This window comes from Scyliorhinus torazame, chromosome 14 (assembly GCF_047496885.1).
Source record: "Scyliorhinus torazame isolate Kashiwa2021f chromosome 14, sScyTor2.1, whole genome shotgun sequence".
Lineage (NCBI taxonomy): Eukaryota > Metazoa > Chordata > Chondrichthyes > Carcharhiniformes > Scyliorhinidae > Scyliorhinus > Scyliorhinus torazame.
In genome coordinates this window covers 214,383,102-214,402,113 of record NC_092720.1, presented here as the reverse complement: position 1 = coordinate 214,402,113, position 19,012 = coordinate 214,383,102, and the positions used below count along the sequence as shown (strand labels likewise).

General features: G+C 54.4%; 1 protein-coding gene across 1 annotated transcript in view; it reads right to left on the bottom strand.

The window, feature by feature from the left end:
• Nucleotides 1-19,012, bottom strand: part of LOC140389154 (uncharacterized) — a 181,570-nt gene that overhangs the window by 52,693 nt on the left and 109,865 nt on the right. The window contains exons 15-17 of the mRNA XM_072473313.1: nucleotides 17,307-17,370; nucleotides 14,245-14,303; nucleotides 10,178-10,293 (exon numbers count right to left, since the gene is read on the bottom strand). Of these exons, the coding sequence (XP_072329414.1) occupies nucleotides 10,178-10,293; nucleotides 14,245-14,303; nucleotides 17,307-17,370 (239 nt within the window). The remainder of the gene's footprint in view (nucleotides 1-10,177; nucleotides 10,294-14,244; nucleotides 14,304-17,306; nucleotides 17,371-19,012) is intronic.

The window sequence follows — 19,012 nt, the reverse complement described above, 5'->3', positions numbered from 1 at the left end:
TCGGGGGGAGAGACTCACTGGGGATTGGGGAAGAGACTCACTGGGGATCGGGGAGAAACTCACTGGGGATCGGGGAAAGATTCACTGGGAATCGGGGGGAGAGACTCACTGGGGATCGGGGAGAGACTCACTGGGGATCGGGGAGAAACCCACTGGGGATCGGGGAAAGATTCACTGGGAATCGGGGGGAGAGACTCACTGGGGATCGTGGAGAGACTCACTGGGGATCGGGGGGAGAGACTCACTGGGGATCGGGGGAGAGGCTCACAGGGGATCGGGGGGAGAGACTCACTGGGGATCGGGGGAGAGGCTCACTGGGGATCGGGGGGAGAGACTCACTGGGGATCGGGGAGAGACTTACTGGGGATCGGGGGGAGAGACTCACTGGGGATCAGGGAGAGACTCACTGGGGATCGGGGGGGAGAGACTCACTGGGGATCGGGGGGAGGGACTCACTGAGGATCGGGGAGTGACTCACCTGGGTTGAGGACAGAGTCACGGGATGGGGGACAGAGTCACTGGGGATCGGGGGGTGAGACTAGCTGGGGATCGGGGAGAGATTCTCTGGGGATCGGGGGAGAGACTCACTGGGGATCGGGGAGAGACTCACTGGGGATCGGGGGGAGAGACTCACTGGGGATCGAGTGGAGAGATTCACTGGAGATCGAGGGGAGACTCAGTGGGGATCGGGGAGAGACTCACTCAGGATCGGAGGGTGGGACTCACTGGAGATCGGGGAGTGATCACTGGGGTTGAGGACAGAGTCACGGGATGGGAACAGAGTCACTGGGGATCGGGGGGTGAGACTCACTGGGGATCAGGGAGAGAGTCACTGGGGATCGGGGGAGAGACTCACTGGGGATCGGGGAGAGACTCACTGGGGATTGGGGGAGACTCACTGGGGATCGGGGGGGAGAGACTCACTGGGGACCGAGGGAAGAGACTCACTGGGGATCGGGGGGAGAGACTCACTGGTGATCGGGGGGAGACTCACTGGTGATCGGGGGGAGACTCACTGGGGATCGGGGGGTGAGACTCACTGGGGATCGGGGAGAGAGTCACTGGGGATCGGGGGAGAGACTCACTGGGGATCGGGGAGAGACTCACTGGGGATTGGGGGAGACTCACTGGGGATCGGGAGAGAGACTCACTGGGGATCGGGGGAGACACTCACTGGGGATCGGGGGGAGACTCACTGGGGATCGGGGGAGGAGAGACTCACTGGGGATCGAGGGGAGAGACTCACTGGGGATCGGGGGGAGAGACTCACTGGTGATCGGGGAGAGACTCACTGGTGATCGGGGGGAGACTCACTGGGGATGGGGGAGAGACTCACTGGGGATCGGGGAGAGACTCACTGGGGATCGGGGGGAGACTCATTGGGGATCGGGGAGAGACTCACTGGGGATCGGGGGGGGGAGACTCACTGGGGATCGGAGAGAGACTCACTGGGGATCGGGGAGAGACTCACTGGGGATCGGGGGGTGACTCACTGGGGATCGGGGGAGAGACTCACTGGGGATCGGTGGGAGACTCACTGTGGATCGGGTAGCCTCACTGGGGATCGAGGAGAGACTCACTGGGGATCGGGGCGAGACTCACTGGGGATCGGGGCGAGACTCACTGGGGATCGGTGAGAGACTCACTGGGGATCGGGGGGAAAGACTCATTGGGGATCGGGGAGAGACTCACTGGGGATCAGGGGAGAGACTCACTGGGGATCGGGGGGAGAGACTCACTGGGGATCGGGGAGAGACTCACTGGGGATCGGGGGGGTGACTCACTGGGGATGGGGGGAGAGACTCACTGGGGATCGGTGGGAGACTCACTGTGGATCGGGGAGCCTCACTGGGGATCGGGGGGAGACTCACTGGGGATCGGGGGGAGACTCACTGGGGATCGGTGAGAGACTCACTGGGGATCGGGGGGAGAGACTCATTGGGGATCGGGGAGAGACTCACTGGGGATCAGGGGAGAGACTCACTGGGGATCGGGGGGAGAGACTCACTGGGGGTCGGGGAGAGACTCACTGGGGATCGGGGGGAGACTCACTGGGGATCGGGGGGAGAGACTCACTGGGACTCGGGGGGAGAGACTCACTGGGAATCGCGGGGACAGACTCACTGGGGATCGGGGGAGAGACTCCCTTGGAATCGCGGGGACAGACTCACTGGGGAGCGGGGAGAGACTCACTGGGAATCGCGGGGACAGACTCACTGGGGATCGGGGAGAGACTCACTGGGAATCGGGGGGAGAGACTCACTGGGGATCGGGGGAGACTCACTGGGGAACGGGGGGAGAGACTCACTGGGGATCGGGGAGAGACTCACTGGGGATCGGGGGAGATACTCACTGGGGATCGGGGGAGATACTCACTGGGGATCGGGGGAGATACTCACTGGGTATCGTGCAGAGACTCACTGGGGATCGGGGAGAGACTCACTGGGGATCGGGGGAGAGACTCACTGGGGATCGGGGGAGAGACTCACTGGGGATCGGGGGAGATACTCACTGGGTATCGTGCAGAGACTCACTGAGGATCGGGGGGAGGCTCACTGGGGATCGGGGGGAGATACTCACTGGGTATCGTGCAGAGACTCACTGGGGATTGGGGGGAGACTCACTGGGGATCGGGGGAGAGACTCACTGGGGATCGGGGGAGATACTCACTGGGGATCGGGGGGAGACTCACTGGGGATCGGGGGGAGACTCACTGGGGATCGGTGAGAGACTCACTGGGGATCGGGGGGAGAGACTAATTGGGGATCGGGGAGAGACTCACTGGGGATCAGGGGAGAGACTCACTGGGGATCGGGGGGAGAGACTCACTGGGGGTCGGGGAGAGACTCACTGGGGATCGGGGGGAGACTCACTGGGGATCGGGGGGAGAGGCTCACTGGTAATCGGGGGGGAGAGACTCACTGGGAATCGCGGGGACAGACTCACTGGGGATCGGGGGGAGAGACTCCCTTGGAATCGCGGGGACAGACTCACTGGGGAGCGGGGAGAGACTCACTGGGAATCGCGGGGACAGACTCACTGGGGATCGGGGAGAGACTCACTGGGAATCGGGGGGAGAGACTCACTGGGGATCGGGGGAGACTCACTGGGGAACGGGGGGAGAGAATCACTGGGGATCGGGGGAGAGACTCACTGGGGATCGGGGGAGATACTCACTGGGGATCGGGGGAGATACTCACTGGGTATCGTGCAGAGACTCACTGGGGATCGGGGGGAGACTCACTGGGGATCGGGGAGAGATACTCACTGGGGATCGGGGGGAGATACTCACTGGGTATCGTGCAGAGACTCACTGGGGATCGGGGGAGAGACTCACTGGGGATCGGGGGAGAGACTCACTGGGGATCGGGGGAGAGACTCACTGGGGATCGGGGGAGATACTCACTGGGTATCGTGCAGAGACTCACTGGGGATTGGGGGGAGACTCACTGGGGATCGGGGGAGAGACTCACTGGGGATCGGGGGAGATACTCACTGGGGATCGGGGGGAGACTCACTGGGGATCGGGGGAGAGACTCACTGGAGATCGGGGGAGAGACTCACTGGGGATTGTGCAGAGACTCACTGGGGATCAGGGGGAGACTCACTGGGGATCGGGGGGAGACTCACTGGGGATCGGGGAGAGACTCAGTGGGGATTGGGGGAGATTCACTGGTGATCGGGGAGAGACTCACTGGGAATCGGGGGGAGAGACTCACTGGGGATCGGGGGGAGACTCACTGGGGATCGGGGAGAGAGTCACTGGGGATCGGGGGAGAGTCTCACTGGGAATCGGGGGGGAGAGACTCACTGGGGTTCGGGGGAGAGACTCACTGGGAATCGGGGGGAGAGACTCACTGGTGATCGGGGGAGAGACTCACTGAGGATCGGGGGAGAGACTCATTGGGGATCGGGGGAGAAACTCACTGGGGATCGGGGGGAGACTCACTTGGGATCGGGGGGGAGAGACTCACTGGGGATCGAGGGGAGAGACTCACTGGGGATCGGGGGGAGAGACTCACTGGTGATCGGGGGGAAACTCACTGGGGATCGGGGAGAGACTGACTGGAGATCGGGTAGAGACTCACTGGAGATCGGGGAGTGATCACTGGGGTTGAGGACAGAGTCACGGGATGGGGGACAGAGTCACTGGGGATCGTGGGGTGAGACTCACTGGGGATCGGGGAGAGACTCACTGGGGATCGGGGGAGAGACTCACTGGGGATCGGGGAGAGACTCACTGGGGATCGGGGGAGACTCACTGGGGATCGGGGGGAGAGACTCACTGGTGATCGAGGGGAGACTCACTGGGGATCGGGGTGAGACTCACTGGGGATTGGGGGGAGACTCACTGGGGATCGGGGAGAGACTCACTGGGGATCGGGGGGGAGACTCACTGGGGATTGGGGGGAGACTCACTGGGGATCGGGGGAGAGACTCACTGGGGATCGGGGGAGATACTCACTGGGGATCGGGGGGAGACTCACTGGGGATCGGGGGAGAGACTCACTGGAGATCGGGGGAGAGACTCACTGGGGATTGTGCAGAGACTCACTGGGGATCGGGGGGAGACTCACTGGGGATCGGGGGGAGACTCACTGGGGATCGGGGAGAGACTCAGTGGGGATTGGGGGAGACTCACTGGTGATCGGGGAGAGACTCACTGGGGATCGGGGGGAGAGACTCACTGGGGATCGGGGGGAGACTCACTGGGGATCGGGGAGAGAGTCACTGGGGATCGGGGGAGAGTCTCACTGGGAATCGGGGGGGAGAGACTCACTGGGGTTCGGGGGAGAGACTCACTGGGAATCGGGGGGAGAGACTCACTGGTGATCGGGGGAGAGACTCACTGAGGATCGGGGGAGAGACTCATTGGGGATCGGGGGAGAAACTCACTGGGGATCGGGGGGAGACTCACTTGGGATTGGGGGGAGAGACTCACTGGGGATCGAGGGGAGAGACTCACTGGGGATCGGGGGGAGAGACTCACTGGTGATCGGGGGGAGACTCACTGGGGATCGGGGAGAGACTGACTGGAGATCGGGTAGAGACTCACTGGAGATCGGGGAGTGATCACTGGGGTTGAGGACAGAGTCACGGGATGGGGGACAGAGTCACTGGGGATCGTGGGGTGAGACTCACTGGGGATCGGGGAGAGACTCACTGGTGATCGGGGGAGAGACTCACTGGGGATCGGGGAGAGACTCACTGGGGATCGGGGGAGACTCACTGGGGATCGGGGGGAGAGACTCACTGGTGATCGAGGGGAGACTCACTGGGGATCGGGGTGAGACTCACTGGGGATTGTGGGGAGACTCACTGGGGATCGGGGAGAGACTCAATGGGGATCGGGGGGGAGACTCACTGTGGATCGGGGAGACACACTGGTGATCGGGGGGAGACTCAAAGAACAAACAAAGAACAAAGAAATGTACAGCACAGGAACAGGCCCTTCGGCCCTCCAAGCCCGTGCCGACCATACTGCCCGACTAAACTACAATCTTCTACACTTCCTGGGTCCATATCCTTCTATTCCCATCCTATTCATATATTTGTCAAGATGCCCCTTAAATGTCCCTATCGTCCCTGCCTCCACTACCTCCTCCGGTAGTGAGCTCCAGGCACCCACTACCCTCTGCGTAAAAAACTTGCCTCGTACATCTACTCTAAACTTTGCCCCTCTCACCTTAAACCTATGCCCCCTAGTAATTGACCCCTTTACCCTGGGGAAAAGCCTCTGACTATCCACTCTGTCTATGCCCCTCATAATTTTGTATACCTCTATCAGGTCGCCCCTCAACCTCCTTCGTTCCAGTGAGAACAAACCGAGTTTATTCAATCGCTCCTCATAGCTTATGCCCTCCATACCAGGCAACATTCTGGTAAATCTCTTCTGCACCCTCTCTAAAGCCTCCACATCCTTCTGGTAGTGTGGCGACCAGAATTGAACACTATACTCCAAGTCCCCATCACTGGGGATGGGGGAGAGACTCACTGGGGATCGGGGGGAGACTCACTGGGTATCGGTGAGAGACTCACTGGGGATCGGGGGGAGAGACTCACTGGGGATCGGGGGGAGAGACTCACTGGGGATCGGGGAGAGACTCACTGGGGATCGGGGGGAGACTCACTGGGGATCGGGGGGAGAGACTCACTGGGGATCGGGGGGAGAGACTCACTGGGAATCGCGGGGACAGACTCACGGGGATCGGGGAGAGACTCACTGGGAATCGCGGGGAGAGACTCACTGGGGATCGGGGAGACGCACTGGGGATCGGGGGGAGAGACTCACTGGGGATCGGGGGGAGAGACTCACTGGGAATCGCGGGGACAGACTCACTGGGGAGCAGGAGTGACTCACTGGGAATCGGGGGGAGAGACTCACTGGGGATCGGGGGAGACTCACTGGGGATCGGGGGGAGAGTTTCACAGGGGATCGGGGGAGAGACTCACTGGGGATCAGGGGAGATACTCACTGGGGATCGTGCAGAGACTCACTGGGGATCGGGGGAGACACACTGGGGATCGGGGAGAGACTCACTGGGGATCGGGGGGAGAGACTCACTGGGGATCAGGGGGGAGACTCACTGGGGATCGAGGAGAGAGTCACTGGGGATTGGGGAGAGACTCACTTGGGATCGGGGGAGAGTCTCACTGGGAATCGGGGGGGAGAGACTCACTGGGGATCGAGGGGAGAGACTCACTGAGGATCGGGGGAGAGACTCACTGGGGATCGGGGGGAGAGACACACTGGGGTTCGGGGAGAGAGACACTGGGGATTGGGGGGAGAGACTCACAGGGGATCTGGGGAGAAACTCACTGGGGATCGGAGGGGAGACTCACTGGGGATCGGGGGAGAGACTCACTGGGGATCGGGGGGAGAGACTCACTGGGGATCGGGGAGAGACACACTGGGGATCGGGGGGGAGACTCACTGGGGATCGGGGGAGAGACTCACTGGGGTTCGGGGAGAGACACACTGGGGATCGGGGGGAGAGACTCACTGGTGATCGGGGGAGAAACACACTGGGGATCGGGTGGGAGACTCACTGGGGATCTGGGGAGAGACTCACTGGGGATCGGGGGAGGGACTCACTGGGAATCGGGGGGGAGACTCACTGGGGATCGGGGGAGAGACTCACTGGGGATCGGGGGGGGACTCACTGGGTATCGGGGAGACTCACTCGGGATCGGAGGAGACTCACTGGGGATCGGGGAGAGACTCACTGGGGATCGGGGGAGACTCACTGGAGATCGGGGGGAGAGACTCACTGGGGTTCGTGGGGGAGAGACTCACTGGGGATCGGGGGGAGAGACTCACTGGGGATCGGGGGAGACTCACTGGAGATCGGGGGGAGAGACTCACTGGGGTTCGTGGGGGAGAGACTCACTGGGGATCGGGGGAGACTCACTGGGGATCAGGGGGCGACTCACTGGGGATCGTGGGGAGAGACTCACTGGGGATCGGGGGGAGAGACTCACTGGGGTTCGGGGGAAGAGACTCACTGGGGATTGGGGGAGAGACTCACTGGGGATCGGAGGGGGAGACTCACTGGTGTTCGGGGGAGAGACTCACTGGGGATCGGGGGAGACTCACTGGGTTTCGGGGGGGAGAGACTCACTGGGGATCGTGGGGAGAGACTCACTGAGGATCGGGGGAGAGACTCACTGGGGATCGGGGGGAGAGACACACTGGGGTTCGGGGAGAGAGACACTGGGGATTGGGGGGAGAGACTCACTGGGGATCGGGGAGAGACTCACTGGGGATCTGGGGAGAAACTCACTGGGGATCGGGGGGGAGACTCACTGGGGATCGGGGGAGAGACTCACTGGGGATCGGGGGGAGAGACTCACTGGGGTTTGGGGAGAGACACACTGGGGATCGGGAGGGAGACTCACTGGGGATCGGGGGAGAGACTCACTGGGGTTCGGGGAGAGACACACTGGGAATCGGGGGGGAGAGACTCACTGGTGATCGGGGGGAGAAACACACTGGGGATCGGGGGAGAGACTCACTGGGGATCGGGGGAGGGACTCACTGGGGTTCGGGGAGAGACTCACTGGGGATCGGGGGAGAGACTCACTGGGGATCGGGGGAGAGACTCACTGGGAATCGGGGGGGAGACTCACTGGGGATCGGGGGAGAGACTCACTGGGGATCGGGGGGAGACTCACTGGGTATCGGGGAGACTCACTCGGGATCGGAGGAGACTCACTGGGGATCGGGGAGAGACTCACTGGGGATCGGGGGAGACTCACTGGGGATCGGGGGGAGAGACTCACTGGGGTTCGTGGGGGAGAGACTCACTGGGGATCGGGGGAGACTCACTGGGGATCAGGGGGAGACTCACTGGGGATCGTGGGGAGAGACTCACTGGGGATCGGGGGGAGAGACTCACTGGGGTTCGGGGGGAGAGACTCACTGGGGATTGGGGGAGAGACTCACTGGGGATCGGAGGGGGAGACTCACTGGTGTTCAGGGGAGAGACTCACTGGGGATCGGGGGAGACTCACTGGGGATCGGGGGGGAGAGACTCACTGGGGATCGTGGGGAGAGACTCACTGGGGATCGGAGGAGAGACTCTCTGGGGGTCAATTTAAAGGCTAGACACACTCGGGGTGTCTTGCTGGTGATGGCGGAACATTTTCCTCCTAATTTCACCATTTCTGATTTGGGTTCCTGTTCTCCTACATGTAACTCAGCCATCCACAGTGGAGAAAATAAGAATCTGACAACAGCAGAAAACACTGGGACTTCCAGTGTCTCCACTGGGTGGCACGGTGGCACAGAGATTAGCACTGTTGCCTCAGAGCACCAGGGACCCAGGTTCAATTCCGACCCCAGGTGACTGCCTGTGTGGAGTTAGTACGTTCTCCCTGTGTCTGCGTGGGTTTCCTCCGGGTGCTCTGTTTTCCTCCCACTGTCCAAACATGTGCAGGTTAGGTGGACTGGCCATGATAAGTTGCCCTTAGTGTCCAGAAATTAAGTTGGGGTCACGGAGATCGGGTGGGGGCCTGACTCTAGGTGGGGTGTTCTTTCAGAGAGTCAGTGCAGATTTGATAGGCCTAATGGCCTCCTTCTATACTGTGGGAATTCTATGATTCTACAGAGGGAGGGCACAGCTTCTGCAAATATCAAACATTACACTCACCCTCCTCAGCACTGGGCAACTCTCTGTGGATAGAGATAAGAAAATGAACAAAAACCGGAAATGGGGGCTCAGTTTAAAACTAAATATCGTCCCATCATCGGCCTTGGTCATGGACATGCGTCTGGGACACAAGGTGGAGATGTATCAGGAGGATGAGGATTGTAGAGGAGGAAAGGTTCAGCTGGGGATGGCGGAGTTTCCACTTGCTGAAGTTTGTAAAGTATCGATGGGTTCTGGAGACAGAGCTTCATCTGAGAGTTCCTGGGCGCGATTCTCCGACCTCCCGCCGGGTCGGAGAATCGCCGGGGGCTGGCGTGAATCTCGCCCCCGCTGTGTCCCAAATTCTCCGCTACCAGAGAGTCGGCGGGGGCGGCAATCGCGCCGCGCCGGTCGGCGGGCTCCCCCTGGCGATTCTCCGGCCCGGAGATTGAACCACCTACCTTACTGGCGGGAGCAGACGGCGCGGGCAGGCTCCGGGGTCCTGGGGGGGGGGGGCACGGAGTGATCTGGCCCCGGGGGGGTGCCCCCACGGTGGCTTGGCCCACGATCGGGGCCAACCGATTGGCGGGCGGGCCTGTGCCATGGGGGCACTCTTTTTCTTCCGCCTTCGCCATGGTTTTCACTATGGCGGAGGCGGAAGAGACCCCCTCCACTGTGCATGTGCGGGGATGCCGTGAGTGGCCGTTGACGCTCCCGCGCATGCGCCGCCCGGCGAAGTCCTTTCGGCGCCAGCTGGCCCGACGCCGGAGTGGTTCCCGCCACTCCATCCCGCCGGATTCCCCCGCCGGGTAGGGGAGAATCCCGATCCCTGTATTGGGGATGTTTAGGGAGCTGACAGTTTCAGCTGATACGTTGATGGTGACGGTGTTTGGAAGATGGCCTTTGTGAATGAATTATTATTTTCATTCACTGCTGCTTGTAACTGTGTTGGTTTGTGTCCAATTAGCACATGAAGATATTCTAATTGATATCTGTGCATAACTATCAGATTAAACGCAGGAAACAGGAACGGAAAGAAGTCTTACCAGGTTTAATAGCATCCAGCAACTCTATCCACACTGAGTACTGGAAAGGACCGGTGAATTTTTCGATGTAGATCTCACCATTTGCTAGTGACAGTTCATTTATATCGTTACTAATCCTAAAATGGATAATGTGAGAGCAGAGAAATAGGAGCATTGGGAGGCCGCATGGCAACTCGTATCACCTCGTATTAAGTTGATCTTTTCTCTACACCCTCGCAATGACTGTAACATTACATTCTGCAGTCTCTCCTTCCTTCCCTATGTACGGTATGCATTGTTTGTACAGCATGCAAGAAACAGTACTTTTCACTGTATACTAATACATGTGACAATAATAAATCAAATCAAATCAAATCAACTTGTCTGCTCCACCATTCAATAAGATTCTCGCTGACCTTTGACCTCCGTCTCACTGATGTTCGTGATTCCCATCACACTTGTCTCTCCCAGAGTCCGCATTTCTGCCGACCTGAACTGTGCATAAACTTAACAATTGAGCAGGCTCAACTTTCGTGGCTCCAGGAATCCAAATGTTCCCAATATGCTGAGTGAAGAAATTCCTCGTCATCTCAGTCTTAAATAAGAAATACTTTATCCTGAGACTAACCAAACCCGTTCCAGAATTCGGAGCCAGTGGAATCAACTTTTGAGGGTCTAAATTCTCAAGGCCCCTTTGGAATAACAAAAGTTTAAACGGGATCATCTCTCAATCTTCTGGGCCGGGATTCTCCCCTACCCGGCGGGGCGGGGGGTTCCCGGCGGGATGGAGTGGCGGGAACCACTCCGGCGTCGGGCCGCCCCTAAAGGTGCGGAATTCTCCACACCTTTAGGGGCCAAGCCCTCACCTTGAGGGGCTAGGCCTGCGCCGGAGTGATTTCCGCCCCGCCGGCTGGCGGGAAAGGCCTTTGGCGCGACGCCAGCCGGCGCCGAAAGGACTTCGCCGGGCGACGCATGCGCGGGAGCACCAGCGGACGCTCACGGCATCCCCGTGCATGCGCAGTGGAGGGGGTCTCTTCCGTCTCCGCCATAGTGGAGACCATGGCGAAGGCGGAAGAAAATGAGTGCCCCCACGGCAGAGGCCCGCCCGCCGATCAGTGGGCCCCGATCGTGGGCCAGGCCACCGTGGGGGGACCCCCCGGGGCCAGATCGCCGTGCACCCCCCAGGACCCCGGAGCCCACCCGCGCCGTCTGCTCCCGCCGGTACGGTAGGTGGTTCAATCCACGCCGGCTGGCGGGCCGGAGAATCGCCGGGGGAGTCCGCCGACCGGAGCGCCGCGATGCCCGCCCCCGCCGATTCTCTGATGGCGGAGAATTCGGGACACGGCGGGCGCGGGTTTCACGCCAGCCCCCGGCGATTCTCCGACCCGGCGGGGGGTCGGAGAATCGCGCCCCTGAAGTCTGGATAAGCCCAATCTACGAACTCTCTCACCTTGGATAACACTGTCACTACACAGATAGAATTTACAGTACAGAAGGAGATCATTCGGCCCATCGAGTCTGCACCGGCCCTTGGTAAGAGCACCCTACCCAAGCCCACACCCCCACCTTCCCCGCAACCCAGTAATCCCCCACAACCTTTATTTTTTGGACACTAAGAGCAATTTAGCATTGCAATCCACCTAACCTGCACATCTTTGGACTGTTGGAGGAAACCGGAGCACCCGGAGGAAACCCACGCACACAGGGGGAGAACGTGCAGACTCTGCAGACAGTGACCCAAGCTGGGAATCGAACCTGGGAGCCTGGCGCTGTGAAGCAACTATGTTAACCAGTATGCTACCGTGCTGGCCCAGGATTCATTCCAGGAATCAACCTACTGAACTTGCCTCCATGGCAAGTTTATCCTTCATGATGAAAAAGCCTCAAGCTATGCTCAGTATTCAGGAGTGGTCTCACCTGAACTCCATAAAATTGAAGTAAACCCCCCTTGCTCTTGCCCTCCAGTCCCTTGCGATAAAAGCCAATATTCAATTTGTTTTCCTAATTGCTTGCTGTAGCTGAATGCTAACTGTCTGCATTTTATGTACTCAAGTCCCTGTAAACATCAGCATTTAAAAGTTCCCCACCATATATTAAAATATTCTGCTTTCTATTTTTCTATCAAAGTTAATAATATTTCATTTCTACACATTATACTCCACTATACACTTATCCATTATACACTTATAGCCCACTCACCTAACCGGTTTATTTCCCTTTGCAGCCTTTTTGTGTCCTCATCACAGTCTGTCTTAGCTAACTTTGCATGGCTAGCAGACCTAAATATTGCTAGATATCTGGATTATTCTCAGTCCTTTCACCTCAGTCATTGATATAGATGGGGCCACACCCTATCTGCAAATCTTGACATCATTTGCATTCAACTGAGTTTGTTTTAACTCATTTGGCATCAATTGTGCTCAAAAGTATTTATTTAGCTATCAATTAACTTCAGTTATGCTCACACATTTAGCCATCCTTTGACATCAATTGTGTTCAAAAGCAATCATTTATCTCTCATTTGACATTGCAGTAACATAACTGACAGCAATGTCACCATTCGCCCCAAACTGCCACGCTCAAATATTTGCAATTAGCAACATTACTTAAACATTTGGACACCTCATAGACAATGGAAGTACAGAGGAAGAATTTGGAGACTGGAGGAAGGGGATAAAGAGTTTGGAGACTGCAGGGAGGGGTGTATAGAGTCTGGTGAATGGAGGGAGAGAGGGGGAAGAGTTTGGAGACTGGAGGGGCAGAGTTTAGAACCTTTGATTGAGATGAGAGAGAGTGTCCAGAGTCTGCGATTGTCGGGCTCGGAGTGCGGGGGTGAGGGGGGGGGGAGGGTGGCGGGGGGCAGTGGGTTGGGTGGGTAAGGCAGGGTGCATGTGGAAAGAATAAATGGCTTCAGAACTGATGGGGATCCGGTGGTGCTCTCAAGCATGTACTGTATAGTGGAAAGAGTTTTGGGACTTAATTGAAAAGCTGAATAAATTCAGATATTATTGAAATTATTAATTTCTTTCTATGTTTAATGTAGATTATTGAGTGTATTGGATAGCTTTGCATGCAATGGATAAGGTTTAGCTCGTTGGATAGCTTTTAGCATGTCATATAGCTTTGAATATATTGGATAGCTTTGAGTATGCTGGAAAGCTTTGCGCATGCTCGATAGCTTTGAGGACATAGGGTAGCTTTGAGCACATTAAATAGCTTTGAGTACATTGGATTATTTTGAGAGTATGAGATAGCTTTGAGCATACTAACTATCTTTGAGTGTGCTGGATACCTTTGAGCTTATTGGAAGTTTTGAGTCCACTGTATAGCTTTGAGCACATTGGATAGCTTTGAATGTATTGGATTATTCTGCATGCGTTGGATTACTCTGCATGTAATAAGTAACTTTGAGTGCATTGTATAGCACATTAGATAGCTTTGAGTGCATTGGATTATTCTGAGCATATTAGATAGCTTTGAGCATAATGATATCTTTGAGCACACTGGATACCTTTGAGCATATTGGATAGCTTTGAATGCATTGTATAACGTTGAGCACATTGGATAGCTTTAAATGCATTGGGTTACTCTGAACATATTAGATAGCTTTGAGTGCACTGGATATCTTTCAGCATATTGGATAGCTTTGAATGAATTGTATAGCTTTGAGGTCACTAGATAGCTTTGAGCATGCTGGGTTGCTTTGAGTGCACCAGGTAGCTTTGAGTTGCAGGATAGCAACATTATGAGTGCTTACCTAGTCAAAATAGCTTTTGAAAGTAAAATATATTTCATTTGTTGGTTTCCCTTCATCTACCCTGTTAGTTGCTTCCTCCTAAAACTCCAATAACCGTAACAAACATTTTTATAACAGCATGATGACTCCACCTAATCATATGGTGCTTTTCTCAGTGTCTTGGAAACAGCTCCTCAATAAGAAATTCTAGCATGTCACTGATGATGTCAGGCTAATTGGCCTGTAGATGCTTGGCCTCTCTCTCACTCCCCCTCTGAATAATGATGTTGCATTTGCTGCTGCTCAAAGTGACTTTAAATCGACCAAAAACAATTCTCTGTGTTATTTTAACCAATTTGTTAGACTTTCAGTAAAGTTCGCATCTTGCCTCCTCTTCCGAGATGCTTCCACCTGAAATAAACAAAACACAAATCTGAGTTGACAGAGATGACTGTCTATATCCAGAAACAGAAATGACACTCACATTGTTACAAGCTGCTAAGAATTGACAATTCCTATTGCTGCAGACAAGGAATGATAGAATCATAGAATCCCTGCAGTGCAGAAGGAGGCCATTCGGCCCAGCGAGTCTGGACAGGCCCGCTGAAAGAGCATCCCACCAAGGCTACCCCCCACCCCTATCCCCACAACCATATAACCCCACCTAACCTTTGGATAATGATGGGCAATTTAGCATGGGAAATCCTCTTAACCTGCAAATTACCCCTTTGTGTCCAAAATGTCAGATGGGGTTACGGGGATATGGTGAGGGCGTGTACCAGGGTGGAGTGCTCTTTCAGAGGGTCGGTGCAGACTCGATAGCCCAAATGGCCTCCTTCTGCTCTATAGGGAGTCTATGCCAATGAAATATCTAGGCCCAGTCAGCAAGGTCCATGATCTGTGAAAGAGTAAAATAAAAGGCATTCCAAATAATACTTCACAAAATGTGCTTCGGTAATTGTTGCAATTGCTATGATTTCCTTTGCGTTTGTATAAAATGACTATTTTTATATCCTGGATATGTTGAGGCACAAACCTTTATTTACAGTAAGTTTTTTTAAAATATTTTTTTATTCTACATTTTCACATTTTCCTTCAAACATTTACACCCCACCCACAAACAGTAAATGGTAACAAATACAAAATCAATCCCCTTAACAATACCAATGATCCCATCCTCCCACCACCCCTAACAACGGCCCACCTGTCAATATATGCATCCAGTAAACCAAACCCTCCCACGGTGGAAACAAAAAACAAAGGAGAAAAAGAAAAAGGAGTCCGGGACCGCCCATGGTCACCATTGACCTATAGAGTCCACTCCCCCTCCCCCCCTACACTCAACGCCATCCAGCCTCTGAAAGAGTACCGTACATGATACCCAAGAGTTGTACACCCCCCCCCCCCCCCCGCCCCCCCCCCCCCAAGTCTCCAGCTCCTCCCGTCCACTGCCTCTTGTAAAACTCCTCCTCCCAACCTCGGTTCCTTCCCCCCCAACTTTCCACCCCGGCTAGACCACTCGGACCCTTTCTGCCAGGCTCCGATGGCCGCAGCCCCTCCCCCCACCTCACTCACGTTCACTGGCCGGCTTAAACCGGCCAGCGTGGAGGCCCCTGCCCAGGTCCCTTTCCCCCTTGCCCGGCCCCAGGAAAGCCCAGAGATCCCCTTTTAGCACACAAACCCCGCATAGCCACCTACACCCCAAAGAGCCCTCATTTCGAGTGGAAGTCCCATCCCTTCCCTTGTCCAAATATATACCACATTGCTCCTTTAGCCTCTACACCCGCGCGCAGTGATACAAAAAAAGAAGAAAATACAGTCATGAGGTTACATCGGCACATGGCCATTTCTCAATTTGTCAGTTCTGCCACAGTCCTTCTGCCTTCGCAAACTCCTCCGCTGCTTCCGCCGTTCCAAAATAAAAGTCCCTGAGCTTATAAGTCACCCTCAGCTTTATTTACAGTAAGTTCATGGAAGTGCTGGGCAAATAGTGTGGAGACCCTGAGTTCCCAAAGCACCAGGATCTATGTTTTGACATTGTTAGCAATGTCCAAAGGAAAAGATAAAACAGCTTGGCATCAGCTCTACTGAAGGAATTGCTGGAAAGCTGCCTGATAGTTGACAGGGTACAGCGCACGGGTCTCCACGCTGAATTTCCGGTCAGAGTTTTCTGACAGGGTTTACTTCTTCTGTCTGGAGACACCCATAAGGCAGTGAGGGTGTGGTCCGTGGGCCCTAGTGCATAACCCCACTCCTGAGACCTGTATGCCACGGATCTGGGGGTCAGACCTCCCCTGAGAACCTGTAGTTTAGCCTGGGCCCACGAAGAACCGGCACTACTTGGGGCTTGCTAATGAAGAGGCTATGTCATAGAATTTTACAGCCCCATCGGCCCAGCTGGTCCATGCCGCCCAGTTTCTATCACTTAGCTCGTCCCACTTGCCTGCATATGGCCCATATCCCTCTATACCCACCCTGCCCATGTAACTGTCTTTAATGTGCTGGCAGGCGAGACTGACACACTCACCTGGTAATAGTTATACTGCGAGCCAGCAGTGAGAGCTGGAATCAAGAAGGGACAAGCAAACAAACCACTACTTACCACCCAGTGACTAGGTTAACACACTTGGCACATCTCATCAGTGGAAGACACTTAATAACAATTAATTGCGAGGTAAGTGTGAACATCGCGATGAATCATTTCCTGGGATTTTGCAGCGATATCCAGGATTCTCTAGATACTTTGGGAGAATGAATAGTTTGGCACCAATAGGAGACCCACCCAGAATTGACAAAACAATCGGAACGTTTAAATCAGTTTCACATCATTGTGAAATGGCTGCGTTTCCTTCGAGCTTCTCAACTGTCATGTTGTGAATGCACATCTTCACTGAAATACACTCGCTCACCTTGAGGAATGTCACTCTGTCTGTTTGCTTCAGCTGCTTCTGCAATTCTGAAAGTTTCTCCTCAATAGATTTTAAATTCTCCTGGAGTTCTCAAAGATTTTTCTGCATTGTATTTAGAATTTGTTCCTCGTCCTCCCCGAGGTCTCGGATTAGACGCTGCTCTTTCTCGGTGAGAATCTGGTGCCTTTCTGTGAACTCGGGTGTGATGTGGCTCTGCAGGCTGACCGACTGCTCCTGCAAATTGAAAAGTTAAAACATTCCGCATTAAAATCAAAACAAAACTAATCAAATTTCACAAATCTACAGGGAGGCTTTACCCTAATTTGGGAAATCTTCCTTTTCTGTTTCTGCTCCAATTCTAGAACCGTCAATTTCTTCTCGGTGAGAGAATCCAGGGAAGATTTCACCCCATCCTGGAATTGAGAGAAGGAAAAACAGAAAATAAAAGTGTTAGACCCTGAAAATGTGATCAGATAATCAGGGGATCAAATCTGTTCCCTTTTACCTTGTAGATTTCAACAGCTTCTTTAATCGGGATGAAGCTGTGCTCTCTGTGTTCCCGCGAATCTCTACAAATCACACAGATCAATTTCTTGTCAGTTTCACAAAACAGCTTCAGTTCTTCCTGATGTTCCTCACAGTGAAGTTTACTTTCCTTCTCTTTCCCATTCAGCTTTAATTTTCGAGCTTTCTCAGCCAGGTTCACTAAGATCCGATTGGCCCTGAGGTTTCCTTCTGTCAATTTCATTCTACATTCCGGGCAGGAGTTTGTTTCCCTCTTTTCCCAACACTGAGTGATACAGGAGCGGCAGAAGTTGTGTCCACAGCCCAGTGAAACCGGATCAGTGAAGAAATCAAGACAAATGGGACAAATTGCCTCCTCGGCTAAACTCTGGATTTGCTGCCTGGAAGCCATTTCTATATTCCACACTTCCTGGTTCAAAGCACTTTCAGTTTCAAACAACTTTGCTGCCGAATTTAACAATTTCACGGCGAGAAATTGCAAAACTCAGTTGTACAGAAGGTCCTGGTATCAACCACAAACGGCTAGTTTGCAGATACAGCACACGATTAGGAAATGTAAATGGAATGTTGTTGTTTGCTGCAAGGGGAATACAATATAAAAGTAGGAACGTTTTGTATTGGGCCTTGATGAGACCACACCTGGATACTGTGTACAGTTTAGTCTCCTTATTTGAAAAAATCCCTGTTCAGAGAAGATTCTCAACTGTATCCCTGGATAAGGAATATATGAGGAAATGTTGGGCCTATAGTTCTTTTGGTGTTATGAAGAATGTGAATTTTCAAAATTGAATATGGTGGATGTGGGCACCTTAATTACCTTTGAATTGACCTTATGAGGCCATTTTGAGGGCAGTTAACATGACTGTCGATCTGGAGTCACCTGTAGACCAGGATGGCAGAGCAGTGAGCCAGATGGGTATTTACAACAATGGTTCCATAGCCATGATGAGACTTTTATTTCCGAGTTCAAATTTCGCCATCTGCCAGGTGGGATCCGAATGCATTACCCTGGGTCTCTGGATTACTAACCCACTGACAATACCACTAACGGCACCAGAGTCCCAGGTGACCATAGGCTGCTTTCCCCTTTGAGGGGGGAGAGCTGACTGGTGGTGATTTAACCCGAGGATCACCACACCTCAGGCGAGGGACAAGGTTGAGAAGGGGGGACCTTCATGAATGACCTCAGCCGGTCAGGGAATTGAACCCGTGCTGCTGGCCTTGCTCTGCATCACAAACCAGCTGTCCAGCCAACTGAGCTAAACCGGCCCCGGGACAATACCACTACGCCATCACCACCACCTCCCATTATATTGAAATGTATAGTTGATAGGGTAGATTCCAGAAGGATGCTTCTACTTGTAGGGTAAGACAGTAACCAGGGGAAACACACAGTTTTTAAAAATGAGGTCCCTTCCCCCTTTTAGCACAGAGATGAGGAGAATTGTTTTCCCAGAGGGTTGTTAGTAAGTGGAATGTTCTTGCCCAGATAGGGGTGGATCATTGAATTTATTTAAGGCAGAGTTAGACAAATTTTATTTTATAAATTTCAAGTACCTAATTCATTTCTTCCAATTAAGGGGCAATTTAGTGTGGCCAATCCATCTAACCTGCACATCTTTTGGGTTGTGGAGGTGAAACCCACGCAGACACGGGGAGAATGTGCAAACTCCACACGGACAGTGA